The sequence below is a fragment of the Enhydra lutris genome, unplaced genomic scaffold (assembly GCF_002288905.1).
Source record: "Enhydra lutris kenyoni isolate GAN:26980312 unplaced genomic scaffold, ASM228890v2 scaffoldscaffold40, whole genome shotgun sequence".
NCBI lineage: Eukaryota > Metazoa > Chordata > Mammalia > Carnivora > Mustelidae > Enhydra > Enhydra lutris.
Genome location: NW_019154124.1, coordinates 3366427 through 3382602, shown reverse-complemented (window position 1 = coordinate 3382602; position 16176 = coordinate 3366427). Strand labels below are relative to the sequence as shown.

Genomic DNA, 16176 nt, shown 5'->3' with positions numbered 1-16176 from the left:
TCGCTTAGGAAAACAGAAATAAAACATACAACCAGTCTTTGCAATTAAAAATTTTTCATACCATATAAACAATGTTCAGATACAAATTCTGAACTAAATATGTTTTTCTAAATATGATTTATGTAATCAAGGCTTTCTTAAACAAAGACAGGTCTTAGGTATATGATCTGTACAAACTTACAGTAGTGTCTATTCCAAATAGAGATTTTCTTCCTATTATGATATGAAAATGTAACTCTTTTCTGAGTGAAGATATATGTTAAGGCTTAAGGTGTAAACACTTTGGAAGGCAAACAACTTAGTAAAGAAATAAACCAGTCATTTAAAAATGTGTATCATCTCATAATAGGCCCCTGAATTTTCAAATTTACATGTGAGAATACATTTACATCTTAACTTTCTAGGAAAGGCATAGACTTTATATAAAAAAGCAGCAAAATTTTAAACCCACCAATTTATTGAAAAAGCCATTACTTTTATTAGAAACAAATAATGCTTCTCAAGATGTTGGCAACTGGTCATAGTATAGACGTTTATTTCATACAGTGTACTTCTCCTTTTAATTACATTCCAGAAGGAGGTGGAATACCTCCTTGGCTGTGGGAAGTGGAAGTGATTGATGGACTGTGTAAACTGGTCTCTTTGTACACAAACCACGCATTTCCTCCCCAAAGTATCATATTCAGAAAGCCAAAGATCTAAGGAAGAGAAAAGTAAACATGAAAATCTATTATCTACTTAAAAATTTATACCCATCTTAGTTTTCCTTTAAATATTTAACATTTCCAGGCAGTATAGCCTTATTTCAATTAAAATGTAAACTAGATGTAAAGTAGAATTAAAAAAAAGAAGACTTTCCATTTCAATGCCAAATTTGTATAGATAATGACTATTCCCAATGAAATAAAGCTAACGTCTCTAAATCTGTAACATATAAAATTACGACTAAAAGAAAGCTTATCTTTGCATGCTCAACATTACCAAGAAGATGGGATTAAATTTGAGAAAAATAAGTAAAACCCTATTATTACTTTGCAATTAGACTTTAGTGCTTTCAGGTGAAGAGGAACAGGAATCCATGCTTCCTTCTTTGGGGGCTTTCACTTTTCTCCATCTGAATGGTTATAACCTGCCCCTGGGTATCTTTTCCTATATCCTTTCTTTCTCCCCTACTGCTTACTATCTCTCCTACTCCAACAGCTGCAGCCAGAAGAGAAAAGGAGTCACACAAGACCTTTACATCACATCCTACATTAGTCAACGTAAAAGGAATTAGTTTTCCCAGTTACAAAGCTGACAAGATAAAAGTCTCAGAGATGAATAAACTGAAGTTACCCTTTTTTTTGTATATTTTTTTTCTCCAAATATAAGAACAATAGTGACTTATATAATGTAAGACTGGAGTAAAGAGCTTGAGAGTAGTTTCATACTACTGAAGGCCAAATGCTTTATGTTTTTTGCATATTCACATACAGAAACATTTCTGAAACTGTCAATCTCAGATCACGGTCAATATAAATGCAAAAAAAGACTTTTAAATCACAAAGTGGTAACACAAAAATTTGACCAAATTGCTTTACAAGGTATGCTGACTTCATCCATGGAAAAACATTTTCTTGAAAAGATAGAGGACTTCCTTAAACATAATATATGCTGTATATTAAGAACATATTTAGTAATACATTTATCCGTATTTTGGCAAAACAGATGAAATATTATTTAAATTTATATATATCGATTTTTTAAAAATCACTTAAGAAACCATAAAAGTACTACTTTCATAGACCTAGAGCAGGTCAGACCAGAGAACCGGCTGAGAACCGGCAGAGAACTGGCTCGCCAACTTACCAGCTGTGTTACCTTCAGCAAATTCATACATGACCTACATTTTTTTCCCAGTTGGAAAATGAAGATAATAATCCTATCTCCCACATTCCTCTTTGGGTTACTGGATAAGTTAAACGAAATGAGTGTAATGTAATGCCCTTAGCACAAAGCCTGACACGTAGTCTTTATAGATGTTAGTGATGACTATTAGTGCCTTTCAGGTAAAAGTCTTGCCTAGTCAATTTTAATGAAAAGAAAGACTCAATCACGATCTTGTTCAAACCTGTTAACAAGTAATAATTTTCCTGAAAACTTTTCTCCACTGTTATAAAGGTAACAACAACTTTTCTCCACTGTTATAAAGGCTGGGGTTCTGATATCTTAGTAAACATGCAAACAATACATTCATCGAGAGATTGATTAAAATCTATTGCTTTCTTTTATCACTAGTAAGGTTTTTGGTTTTTCTAAGTGAAATAAAGCATCTTATAAATACCGCATACATACCACAGATACATTTAAGGATCCCATACTAGTCACAGAGCCAAAATAACATGTTACTTCTTGACGATGGCAAGGCTGAAGTTCCTTGACAATGCCATGACCAGTAGCTATTTTAATATCTGTAAGAGCTTTAGCCCAGGCTGAAGTGCTCACCAACCACAGAAAAGTGGCAACAAGAGTAACAACAAAGTCCTAAAGTAAAAATAAGTATGAGTTAATGATGAAGAGTTAATTTAAAAATACTATACTTCAAATCCATGATGGAACTGAGATCACAGTGAACTCTATGGTACTGAGAAATGGCCTACATGACATACTTTATAAAAAACGTCATAGTCAGCATTGGACACATCACTGTTTAGCATAACTAGCATACTGCCTGAGCAGTGAACAAAACTCAGTCATCTACTCAGCAGTCTAAGATTTTGACACTAGAACTCAGTTTCACGTAGCCCTTACCACAGCCTTGACTAAGCCACTCACTGCCAGGATCACACCTCACACCCTGTTATCACCAAGAACTCTATCCCCTCATAATCCCAGTTTCACCTCACCCACTTCCCAGTCTCATCTCTTGTTCCAGCGCATGCTCCTTTAGGCACCCCAACCTCAAAAATCCTTTGACTCTGCTGAGACTACAATCTGATTTTACCACTTTACTGTCTCTCAACCTCACTCATGCTCTCATTTCCCGTTTAATTTCTATTCTAAGGTCCTTCTTACAACCCCTTGCACAAACTCAACTCCCTCACCTTCTCCTGCTTTCTCATACTCTTCTGGCAAAACTCTAACTTCAGTTAAATCCAATTCCCCATGACTGGAAGGAATTCAAATAAAAAACTTAAAAAAAAAATCTTGCTGTCTATGATCTGGATAATGAAATGGTGAAAAGCATGCATCTAGGATGCCTTATTTCTTTTGAAATTCATGACCCTAAAATTTTAAGAATACTCATTATATTAAGGACAAAAAAATTAATAATCTCTCAAGGCATCTTCTCACTAGTAATTTCCTCCTAAAGTCTTTGCTATTTACTACATTTCCAAGAACAGGACTAAAGTTTTAAATATTCTGGACAATTTCTTATTGAATAAGATGAAGAAAGAAAAAACGTATTCTCTTTACTCAATCTATTCTGCTGGGGAACTAAAATTTTGTTGACTAGCATTGGTTACAAAAATCTAAAGACTTTTTAAATAATGCATTTGTATAATATAATATTTCCATTAAATTAACCACCAAAGTGGGAATAATGTAAAATTTCTATCTTTTAATGTTACATATTCTTAGCATTCAGGTACACTCAGAGCTACGAGTTCTTACACATCTGCAGCAAAAATCTCTGCAAGCTCAGAAATGGGTTTTGGAGCTTATCAGAAAAGTGGTTCCCTACCCCCATCCCAAATAAATCTAATTGGTTTTTAATTACTTTTTCCAGCCAGCTTTTAGTCATTTATTGAGACTAAACACGAGTAACCACTTATGACATACAGAAACTCTACTATATATAGCTTGTCCACCAGGTCAAGATGGCAATGAATAAATGGCTTGTGATCAGAGAACCAAAACAATGACTCATTTTACAAGAAGGAGGTATTTGCATTTTGCATTTGAGCTTTCCACTGCTCCTGATCCTCTTTTAAAAAAATGTAGATCAAAGAAAAAAGGACAGAAATGCGGCTTCCATGTTTTGCACTGTGGGAGTACTCTCCTTTTCACTTCTGCACTCAGCTGTACTTTCGCTGCAGGTAGGTATTTTCTAGAAACAAAAATTGTGCTGGAAACACAATGCCTTTAGGAGAACTGATAAATAGTATAGCATTATCACACCTTAAACAAGTTCCCTCTGGGCTGAAGTTCATAGCTTTGGCCCATATATGTCAAGTCCTTTTAATTTCCAGGTTTCTTTCTTCAAACTTCCTAATTAAAAAATACTCTGATATTTCTGATAATGCTCTTTAAACCTTCTTTGCTGCGGGACGGCTGGGTGGCTCAGTTGGTTAAGGGACTGCCTTCGGCTCAGGTCATGATCCCAGCGTCCTGGGATTGAGTCCCACATCGGACTCCTTGCTCAGCGGGGAGCCTGCTTCTCCCTCTGCCACTCTGTCTGCCTGTGCACTCGCGCTCTCTCTCTCTCTCTCTCTGACAAATAAATAAACAAAATCTTTAAAATAAAATAAATAAATAAAAATAAAAAAAACAAAAAACCTTCTTTGCTGCTCGCATGACATTCTTATACTTCAAAAGCAGGGGAACTTTTCTGAAAATGATGCACACAGTCACCTTAGGGTGAGGGAGAGGTGGGAGAAATGAGGGCCTCTGAAGATCATCTCTGTTCTACTCAGGACTCTCTTTTTAGGATGCGGCCCACCCACAGTTCTGCAATGCATCAACGGTAGCTGCCTTGGTCCCACCAACGAGGTGGGATAGGATTCATGACAGGTGTTTAGGATTTGGGATACTTTATCTTTGTTTGGTTTCAGGTTTTTGGATATTTCTGATTCTCCACATGGCCTAGCACCCTTAAGTTCCTGCTATTTAAAACCAAAAAAATGCTATATTTACTTAAAAAGGGAAGTTAAAATGCCACAATTGAAATGCTCCTAGAAATACCTTAGTAGAGAATTGAGAACATTGCGAAAAAGGCATGTCCTCATTAACAAAGTGTACTTTAAAAAAAACAATGTCCTATTTGGCTATATTTTAAATTTGGATTTCTCAAGAAAACTTGTTTTACATTTATATGGTTAAATTCAAAGTAGAATTCAAAATTTAATTTAGAAGCTTGAATTTTTACAGACAAGCATCCTTTATATACTGTATCAACAACAACAAAAAACACTTAAAAGGGCTAGTTCTGGATTATTTATAACCACTAACTGATCACTCCAAGATGGAAAATTTCTTTTGATTTTCTGAATGATGCACCTAGATCAGTTTTATAGTTTTAATAGAAAAACCCTTTACAAAAATAGATTTAGGTGCTGCCTTAGAAAGTGTGATTTTAAAAGCTCACTAAACAAAATATGAAAAATAACAGGCTCATTCTAGAGTTAACTTGAGAGTTTCTTGGGATAATGATAAAATGGCAAGAACTGTCTTCATTTAGTATTTAAATTATAAAGAATTTTAACAGGAGATAGTATCTATATGATAATCATAATTCCTTTTTTTTTTTTCCCTTCCCAAAGTAGGCTCCACAGGGGGCTTGAATACCCCTCCAGTGCAGGATGTGAACTCAGGACCCTGAGATCAAGAACTGAATTGAGATCAAGAGTTGGATGCTGAGTTGGATCAGCATTAGAGTTGGATCAAGAGTTAGCTGACTGAGCCACCCAGGTGCTCCACAGTTCCACCCCCCCCAACCTTTTAAAAAGATTTTATTTACTTGATAGAGAGAGAGGGAGAATGCCCAAATGGTGCAAAGGGGCAGAGGGAGAGGGAGAAGCAGACTCCTTGCTAAGTGGGGAGCCCGAGATGGGACTCGATTCCAGGACCCTGAGATCATCATGACCCAAGCTGAAGGCTGAGGCTTAACTGACTGGGCCACCCAGGTGTCCCTCTACCTTTCCTTTTTAAGTAAGTCTTGGAAAGTCTACAGAAGTTACAGATTCCTCATATGTAATTTCTGTTGGTTAAGCACTGCAAATTAAAATAGTTGATGCCCATCTTTTTGAAAGACATCCAAGAAAATATTTTATTAAAATGTCAGGTTTAAGAATCTTTTCTCAGATACAAGAAACAAATAAGAATTTTAGCAGACTGTTTTATTCCTTACTTACCATTTGTATCCTTATGATCCAGGCAGCAAAAATTAAAAATAAATAAGAAATAAAACCCGTTATCTTATTTAATAAATTTTTCATACCCAACTAGCCTTCCCTTTAAAGTAACTTCACAAATAATCAGGAGATGATAGAGTTTTCTCAAGATATAAATGGTATCTCAAAAGCACCCCTGTTCTCCCTTCAAGTCAATAACACTTGATACTGACTTTGTAGTTATTCTATTGTTATGGACTTCTAGCTTAAAAGAACGGCTTATGTGTATTTGCACCAATAATCCAGAGAAGATTCTACTACTTAAATCTCGGAGATTATTTTTATTTCTAGCTCAGAAGACCCTGAAGCCAAGAAAGATGTTAGAGGACTTCAAATCCGAATCCTTTGTTTCCATCTCCAAGATTCGAAATTAGCTCATGAACATCACTAGTGAGCATTCTCTAATTCTTATAGAATTATCTGAGTCAGATTTTAAATTAAGGAATTTAGGGATATAGATCAGGAGTCAGCAAACATTTCCTGAAATGGGCCAGACAGTAAATACATTTGGTCTCTCTCACAACTACTTATCTCTGCCACTGTATTATGAAAGCAGTTATAGACAGCATGGAAATGTTTAGGTATGGCTGTGTTATAAGACAAAAAAACAACTTCATTAACTAAAAAAAAAATAAAATAAAACCCACAATGAATCAGATTTGGCTGTGGGCCAGTTTGCTGATTTCCGATGTTGACTATTAAGCTCAATAAAACATTGCATAGACATAAAGGAGGTCTTTGAGAAAAGAGAAAAAAGTAGAACACCATCATGAGACTACTACTATGATCAGCAATTCCTCAAATTAAAGGCATTAATTTCCACTTAATTTCTCTACCTGCAACCTAATATACTCTGTATATTTGAGATCTTTCCAGTTTAAAGTGAGACTGAGAAACAAACAGACCTCTGTATGCCCTAGAGTACAGAGAAGGTGTTGCAAACTGGTGCAAAGAATCAGGCGCAACGTGACAACCAGAGAAAGCTCAACCTCATGGTAAACACAGATCAAAACACGTTTACCTGGTTTATGTCACAAATTTTCATTTCCAGCGTAAGAAAATCTATATCAACTCCAAATATAACTTATATACAACTTTTGTATAAAAAGAAAGTGTTTACTTACAATCATGGGAAGTTTTCGACTATCCCGATACATGCTCGTATAACCGAGATAGAGCAGAAGAGCGGCAATGCAGTATAGGAAGACAAAGACTGCAAACGTCACATAGAATTGTGTGGAGGAAGAGTAATCTCCGATAAGCACATAACTTTTCCAATTTACATCACACACGTTTGCATCTGGATGTGCCTGAAATGATGCTTCATTCAACCTATTAAGAAAAGGCTCAAATAAATTTGTGAATGACTTGGGACTAGAATACTGAAACGACATTTCAAAAAACACTCCCAAAATATATTACAGACATTTTCCTTTGGGGAGAAAAAGGAGAAAATTCAAATATTTAAATTAAAAATTTCCTAAGAAATGTACATAAACTATGCCTTATAATTGGTTTATGATAAACAGACTATAGATGCCATTAAACACTTTCACACCCAGAAACTATCTTTCTGCAATAAGAATTTAGCAGATTAAGAGAGCTGATACAAAACAGTCTGCAATTTGAGACATGATATTCTGTTCTAGGAGGCAGAGTCTATGTGACTAGCACCAGGAGAGTCAATTATGATTCACATTTTAACCCTAGATTAATTAGCCGCTAACTTGAGATTGTTTTCAAATTTCCTTATCTATAAACTGCAAAAACACTTATCACTAAATGTGCCATAATAGTTCCTCATAGAGGAACTTTTTAAGTGAAGGGCTGGGAAATGGAATGGCAATGATTCATTACCAGGCCCTTGCTATCTGACGTATTTTTACTTTAAGGGTTTATTTAATCATCAAAACAACCTTAAAAGGTAAAAGTTCTGGGGCGCCTGGGTGGTTCAGTGGGTTAAAGCCTCTGCCTTCAGCTCAGATCATGATCCCAGGGTCCTGGGATTGAGCCCCGCTTCGGGCTCTCTGCTCAGCGGCGAGCCTGCTTCCCCCTCTTTCTCTCTGCCTGCCTCTCTGCCTACTTGTGATCTCTGTCAAATAAATAAATAAAATCTTAAAAAAAAAAAAAAAAGGTAAAAGTTCTCACTCAATGGCTAGAGATTTCGAGTCCTAGAGAGGTCAGGTAAGTAGTACATGGAAGAAGATTTACACCACGGCTTAAACACAGGACATATTCAATAAGCTTTTCAATAAACACTTAAGTTAAACAGAAGAATTCACAAAATACTCATTTTTGTCTGAATAAGAAAATAAAGAAACACAAACTCCTTGCTTTAAATACATGTCTTAAAATTATATAAAGAATACTTATTTTTTTAGTAATTGCAAATACATGAGAAATTTAAATTTTCTTAAGCTGTGATTGCTTCCACACCATGGCTTCTCATGCTAAGGTGATGGAGCAGTCACTATTTGTTTTTAAATTTTCAATTCACTGTGGGATGACAGAATAAAAATGTCAAGGCAAGGTCAGAGAAAAGTTTCTAAATGCTTCCTCTTGTTTTCCATACTTAATTCCTCATAGGCCAGGGACACAGTCTGCAGACAGACACTGGTCCACATGCCACATTTTGAAGAGCAATGATCACCACTTACAAATGAGCATATGTGCAATTTAAAATTTTCTCCCCCCACACAAACTGCTGGAAATCTCAAAAAGTCAATATGAAAGTAAAAATTTTCAACTATAAAAGCAAACAAATATCTTACCTGAATGGATAACCAAAAGCAGCTGTAATCGTTTTATTTTCATGAAGTTTAGTGCAAGTCACTTGAATTTCTGTTTTGCCCTTAAAACCTCCACAGGTGGCAAAAGCAAAGATAGAAGCAATCTATACAAAGTAAGACCAAAAAGGGGGGGAAGAAGCATTATTGTACCCAAAACATGGGTCACTGAAACCTAAATATAGTACTAAAAACAGGCTCACTAACGTTCTAGGAATTCTTAATTACAAATTAAATGCAGATGCTGAAAAACACTTAAAATCTCACTTCCAACTGTCAACAAATGATTTTCTTTTCCCCTGAGTATAATACAGAAGCTAGTATAACAGCCCATATAATAATTCTTCTATTCATACTGCAGTGTACCTACTAAAATATTAGCATGAAATTCACATGAAGTATTATGAGTATCAAAATCAAAAGGGGGTGATTCGTAACTATTTTTAATGGTAACTGTTTAAGCCAAGAGACTCCTAAGCAAAGAGGAGACGCTATTTCACGAGTTTGTACAATTTCACATTTGAGTATTTCAGTATTTCCAGGTCTCAAAAAGTACTTGGAAATTTGTTCTCCTGATCATGCATATACTTAAAAGAATGCAATGTTCTTGTAAATGCTATACATAACAGGAAAAAACTGGAAGCTTCCTAAATGTTGATATGAAATAAAATAAAATGTAATTCATTCATAGGATGGAACATTATGCAGTCTTTAAAAAGTTGGCAAATATTTAATGATACTGAAAAACATTCATTACAAATAAAGTTTGTTTATGGGGTGCCTGGCTGGCTCAGTTGGTAGACCATGCAACTCTTGATCTCAGGGTTGTGAATTCGAGCCCCACACTGGGGGTAGAGCTTAATTTTAAAAAGTTTATTTACACATGCATTGTGCATTGTGTCTATGCCTAGGCATATGATGCACACTGCAAAAATATATCAAAATTTCAACAGTGGTCACCTCTCAACAGAAAATAAAAATAATTTCTTTTTCTACTTGAATCTTCTAAATTTTCTACAAAACAAAACAAAACAAAAAAGCCTATATACAGTGTAGTGGCCAAAAGCTCAATCATTCAGCAAATTCTGACGGTGCTATTTAAAAAACATATTTGGAATCTGATCAACATCATCGCAACATCCTGATGTAAACCACCATTATTACCTCTTGCCTGAATTACATTCCAACAGCCTTCTAAATAATCCCGCTTCTGTCCTTGTCCCTCCTTCAGTCTACTGTCACTATATCAACCAAGGTAATCTTTTAAAAATACAAGGCAGAAAACTTTACATCCTCTGCTCAAAATTCTCTAACGGTTTCTGAGTTCTCTCTGGATAAAAATCAAAGTTCATATAATGGTTTACCAGATCCTTTCTTCCCTTAATAATTCTGATCAGACTGCTACTTCTCCCCTTGTCAAATTTCTCTATATAAAAGGGTCTCCTGGGCGCCTGGGTGGCCAAATAAATAAATAAAATCTTAAAAAAAAAAAAAAAAAAAGTAAAATGGTCTCCTTAGAGCGCCTGGGTGGCTCAGTGGGTTAAAGCCTCTGCCTTCAGCTCAGGTCATGATCCCAGGGTCCTGGGATCGAGCCCCACATCGGGCTCTCTGCTCAGTGGCAAGCCTGCTTCCACCTCTCTCTCTGCCTGCTTCTCTGCCTACTTGTGATCTCTGCCTGTCAAATAAATAAATAAAATCTTAAAAATAAAAAAAAAGGGTCTCCTTGCTATTCCTTAAATATAAGGGGTAAACTTCTCCTACAGAGCCTTTGCACTGGCTACTCTTTCTGCCTGGAATATTTCCTACTTCATAGCTTCCTGTTCCAAAAGAACTTTATCAGAGAGGTCTTTCCTAAACACACTATATTAAGTAATAATGCCCTAACCCCACAGTATTTACTTCCTTAATTCATGCTGCTTTATTTTTCCGCCACTGTAATTACCACTGCCTATTAGTACTCAAGTATTTGTCCGTTTTTCACTAGAACACAAACTCAACAGCAGGGACTTTGTTTTGCTCAGGGTCACATTCATCTAGCAAACAGATAAAATTCAGCGCAGGTCTGATTCCAAAGCCTATACTGTTAAACACTGATATAATGCCTCTCACGGATTAATACAGGGCCTTGAATCAGGCCATAACCAGGATCACAACTATCAAGATTTTTTTTTCTGTAAAGCAGAGATAAATGAAAAGGAGTCTGGTTACAGATATGAAGAGTCTGAGGTAATGTCCAGTACACAGTTTGGAATCTTCAGTTAAGCGTTCATAGGTAAAGACAGAAGAATGGATACTCTCTACACATAAATGTTCATGTATAAGGAATGAAAACAGAGGCCACAAAATTGGGCATATACCCATTTAGGATTAGAAAACAGAAACAGGTTATACAAATTTAACCAACGGGACAAGAAGGAGGCCAGAAAGAGACCTATGTGTAACTAGATAAATTCTAACAAAGCTGGCACTGCAGATCACCAAGGAAAGGAGTTTGGTGGTTTTAAAGAGATGTCCACAAACTCTGATACTCCTCCCTGCAAGAGGCAAAGATTAATTTTCCTCCCTTTAAGTCTGGATGGCTTCTAGTAAATTGAATATGGTCTAAGGAATGGGAGACATCCATCCTTTCCAAGACTATGTGATAAAGGGACTACAATTTGTCTTCCTTTCTCTTCTGAAATCACTGGCTCTGGGGGAAGCCAGCTGCCATGCTGGGAGGATACTTAGGCAACTTACAGTGAGATTCTTGTGATGAGGAACCACAGACTATCAGCAACCATGTGAGTGAGCCTGCAAGTGTATCATCCCAGGCTTGCCAAAGGCCATGTGAGTGAGCTGGGTGCTAGAGATGACTCAAGCCCCGCCAACAGCTAGACTGCAAACAGGGAGACTCTGGGCTGAAACCCCTCAGGCTAAAGCGCTCCCAGATTCCTGACCCACTGTCTTAAGAGCTGAGGTTGAGGTAATTTATTATGTAGCAATAGATAACTAATATGAAGAAGGACTTCAATAAATGGTCCAGGGGCGCCAGGGTGCCTCTGTTGGTTAAGTAGCTTCCGCTCAGGTCATGAGGTCCTGGGATCAAGCCCCATGCTGAGCTCCCTGCTCCGCAGGGAGCCCGCTTCTCCCTCTCCCCTCTGCTCCTGCTCTTTCTCTAATAAACAAAACACAATGGGCGGTGGGGGGGGGGGAGGTCCAGATGGGCTAAAGACAAATGCAAAATGCGAGTCCTTAAAAAACTTTAATGTAAAAGAAAATTTGTGACCACAGAGAAAGGAAAAATTTCTTATGATTAAAAATAAAAACACATACTAACCATAAAAGATGGTTAAATTCAACCACAAAAAAAGAACTTCAGAAACCAAGTCAGCTTTTGAACATAAAACAAGCTACAAACCAGGTCAAAGTATTTGCATAAAGTCACGAAGGATCAGTATCTACTAGTATATAGATCTGAGAGCAATTCTCACCCATGTGTACTATAGAACATGCACAAGAATGTTCACAGTGACATGGTTTATAGTATCAAAATAGAGAAGTGGAGCAAAAGGAAAATGGACAAAACATAATAGTATACACTTACAATGGGAAGTTTTAAAGCAATAAAGATACAGGAACTACAGCTGCCCACATCAATGTGGATGAAACCTAGAAACCTAATGCTGAGTGGGAAAAAAAAAAGTTGCTTACGTTTCATACAGTATGATGCCATTCTTTAAAAAGCTTTGGTTACTTAACTACACCACCCATGCCACTACACTATTTTTGTTTAGGCCCTCACCATTTTTCACAGGGACTAACCAACAGACTCTTCCTCTCATTTCTAATCTCTTCCGTAGCATGGGCTCATGTGGCTGTAGAACATTTTAAAAATGGATTGTCTTATGGCACCTGGGTAGCTCAGTTCTTTAAGCATCCGACTCTTGATTTTGGCTCAGGTCATGATCTCAGGGTCGTGAGACCGAGCCCTGTGTAGGGTTCTGTGTTCAGCAGGGAATTTGCCTGGGATTCTCCCTCCACCTCTGCAAACCACAAACCTCCCCATGCTCCTTCTCCCTCTCTAAAATAAAATAAATAAATCTTTCAAAAAATAAAAATCGCTTGCCTGAATTAAGATACCTATAAGTGTTAAGTAGACAATGAATTACAAAGATTTAGTATACAAAATGTAAAATATCTCATTGATAACTGTTTATATTGACTACCTGTTAAAACAGTATTTGGATTTATAAATAAAATATAATATTAAAGTTAATTTCACCTGTTTCTTCTCATGTTTTCAGTGTGGCCAGCACACTTAAAATTATTATGTGGCTTGCATTTGTAGTTTGCATTCTGTTTCTATTGAACAGGTGCTTTAGAGTGATGTCACACTGATCTGAAATGAAGATCTGGTCACATTACTCCCCTGTTTAAAAGGATTTCCTCAGTGACTTTCCAGAACTAAATTTAAGAAAAGAAAAAAAGCTCAAACTTCTTCATTTGGCCCAACAGGCATAGCTTAGGTACCCTCAACCTTATCCTTCCAGATTTATACGCACTATACACCCAGCCAGGTACCGTACAACTCTGTCGCACTGTACTACTACTTACTACTGCCCCTCAAACACATCCTGTATTTACAGTGTATTTATTTCTTCTGCCAGGATTTGTCCCCCCCCCCCCCCCCCTCAACTGTTCTCTGACAAGCTTACCTTAAAGGCCCTACCCAGTTTCTTACGGTAGAACTATTCTGTCTCCTGGGCTGCCACAGACTTGGGTTCATTAACTCCACTATAGGCATTTTTCTTCTGTCTTGCCTTATTTAAAAAAACAAACAAAAACAAAACCCAAAGTAAAAATAAAAACTAGTTTCTAACTAAATACAAAAATTAGTAGGGGCACCTGGGTGGCTCCGTGGGTTAAGCCTCTGCCTTTAGCTCAGGTCATGTTCTCAGGGTCCTGGGATCGAGCGCTGCATCGGGCTCCCTGCTTGGCAGGGAGCCTGCTCCCCCCCCCCACCTCCGCCCCCCGCCTACCTGCCTCTCTGCCCACTTGTGATCTCTCTCTCTGTCAAATAAATGAATAAAATCTTTAAAAAAAGTTAGTAAATAAATGGCATACTGTACTTACTGCTCTTAAGCATAATGCCTTTCCCTGTCCCTTGGCAGACTGTCATGTCTTTGCACTTGGTCTTATTCAAGATTTTTAGTGCCTACCTAGGAGGAGGTCTGGCACATAGCAAATGCTCATTAAATAACTGCTTAATTAAAGAAAAAACCAATTTCCAATAATATACAAATAAAACTGTATTTCAGGTCATTTCAAAGCTATCTTTTTGTTACAAGGATAAATAAATATCATCTTTGCAATTCTGGTCTTTATCTCATGGGAAAAAGGGACAAGATACACACTTTTTACTATATGAATTACAAAACAACCTGAGGGTAAAGGATCTGTTTCACTTCTCTCTCTTCTCTACTGCTGTTTTGATTTAAATTCGAAGTGATACACTGGCAGCCCAGGGTGAAACCTGGCCTACAGATAGTATTTGTGTGATCTTCCCAGAATTCATTTAAAAAAAAAAAAAAAAGGAATTTATTGTCTATTTTAATACCAGCATACCGCACATAAAAATTTGATTTGCTGCTTACCCTTACTGTGGGGAAACTGAAAATACGGCAGCATCAGACCCATATTCCCATAAGCAACAACCACGTGGAACTGAGTGACAGATGACATGTAAGATGGGGCATGTGCTTTTTCCAGACTGTTGCCACTCTACCGTCGCAACAATCCTCAGGATGCATGTTAGTTACCAGGAATCAATGAGCTTATACTATTATTTTTCTTCCAAGCAGCTTGTTGAACTCACTTACTTTATGCGGGTGGTTCCTATGTGCGCTTCGGTTTGTATTCCTCGTCCAAACAAGGGAGTACTGGCATGCTCATTTCTACTGCCTCACCACTTATGAAATGCATTTTCCCATTCCTCTCCATTCCATGAAGAATGGCTGAAACTGCTAGCATGAAATTCTATATGTAGAGTAACTAGTAAGAATCTAAGGACAGGATGACAGCAAGTGTCTACTCAGGTCAAACGGATCCATATTTCATTATGACAGCCTCAAGCTGCCCAAGAAACAGCGCCACTTCACACTCTACCCACCAGACCAATACCAGACACAGACACTAGAATTCTGAGGTTTGTAACTTTGAAGTTAACATTTCAGCTTGGTTCTTTAGAACACTACTTACTCTCCAAAATAAACGGTAGTAGTCAATTAACTGGTATATGAGAAGAAAATATTTGAACTTCTATTTACATTAGACTTAAGGAATTAAAGCCTTATTAAAGTTAATACATCACTGCAACCCATGCTGGATCTGCAGGTCCGAGTCACATGTCAGTACCACACGCTGGTATCCCGAAGGCAGGAGGAGTCCCATGACATGCAAGGACAGTGACGCCTTCACCTATTCTTTCCCTTTTAGTGTTCATGTATTATAATGTGACTGTGCCTAAGTGAGTTTATGGAGTAAGTTATCTAATTTTAACCAAACCAACCCAGAACAATGGCTTAAAAATGTCTTCAAAGAAACTATAGACTAATAATACAAAAACTCACACCCAAAAGAGAAAATAGAAGCATTAACCCCCTATATGTGCTATATTCATTAGCCACATTCCAAGGAAAAACAGATTCTACTTAATCAGATCACAAGAAGATGGCATATATAGCTACATATTTATATATCAGGTGAGTGTTGGAATAAGGATTTAAAAATACGAACGAAATTTACCCCAAGCATATAATATGCCTTTAAGATACTGACATACTGGGGTGCCTGGGTGGCTCAGTCAGTTAAATGTCTAACTCTTGATCTCAGCTCAGGTCTTGAACTCAGGGTCATGAGTTCAAGCCCTCAGTTAGCTCACTTAAAAAAAGAAAAAGATACTGACATAGTAAAATATCCATCTAAGTTATGGATGCATATTGGGGCTCTATGCATAAAATTTTACAGATAGGGATTCAGGATAAAAAGAAGTTTGGAGACCCCTGGTATTTTCAGTGAGTTATTTAGCCTATAGCCAGAGTTCAAGTCCTCGATCCTATTTCTAGACCCTGCTCAACTCACTAATGCTTCTTCAGAGAACACCAGCACTCCTCTATATATGGGTATCTTTTACAAGTTTCTGACTGCTATTGGGTTTCATCATTAATATGACGTCATTTGCTTAAATTTCTGTCCAAGGT

The 16176-nt window shown here is 37.1% G+C and overlaps 1 protein-coding gene across 1 annotated transcript in view; it reads right to left on the bottom strand.

The window, feature by feature from the left end:
* Positions 1-505: 505 nt before the first annotated feature.
* The window catches only part of LOC111155258 (synaptophysin like 1), a 24389-nt gene continuing 8718 nt past the window's right edge, over positions 506-16176 (bottom strand). The window contains exons 3-6 of the mRNA XM_022515368.1: positions 8924-9045; positions 7277-7484; positions 2335-2523; positions 506-698 (exon numbers count right to left, since the gene is read on the bottom strand). Of these exons, the coding sequence (XP_022371076.1) occupies positions 564-698; positions 2335-2523; positions 7277-7484; positions 8924-9045 (654 nt within the window). The 3' untranslated portion in view covers positions 506-563. The remainder of the gene's footprint in view (positions 699-2334; positions 2524-7276; positions 7485-8923; positions 9046-16176) is intronic.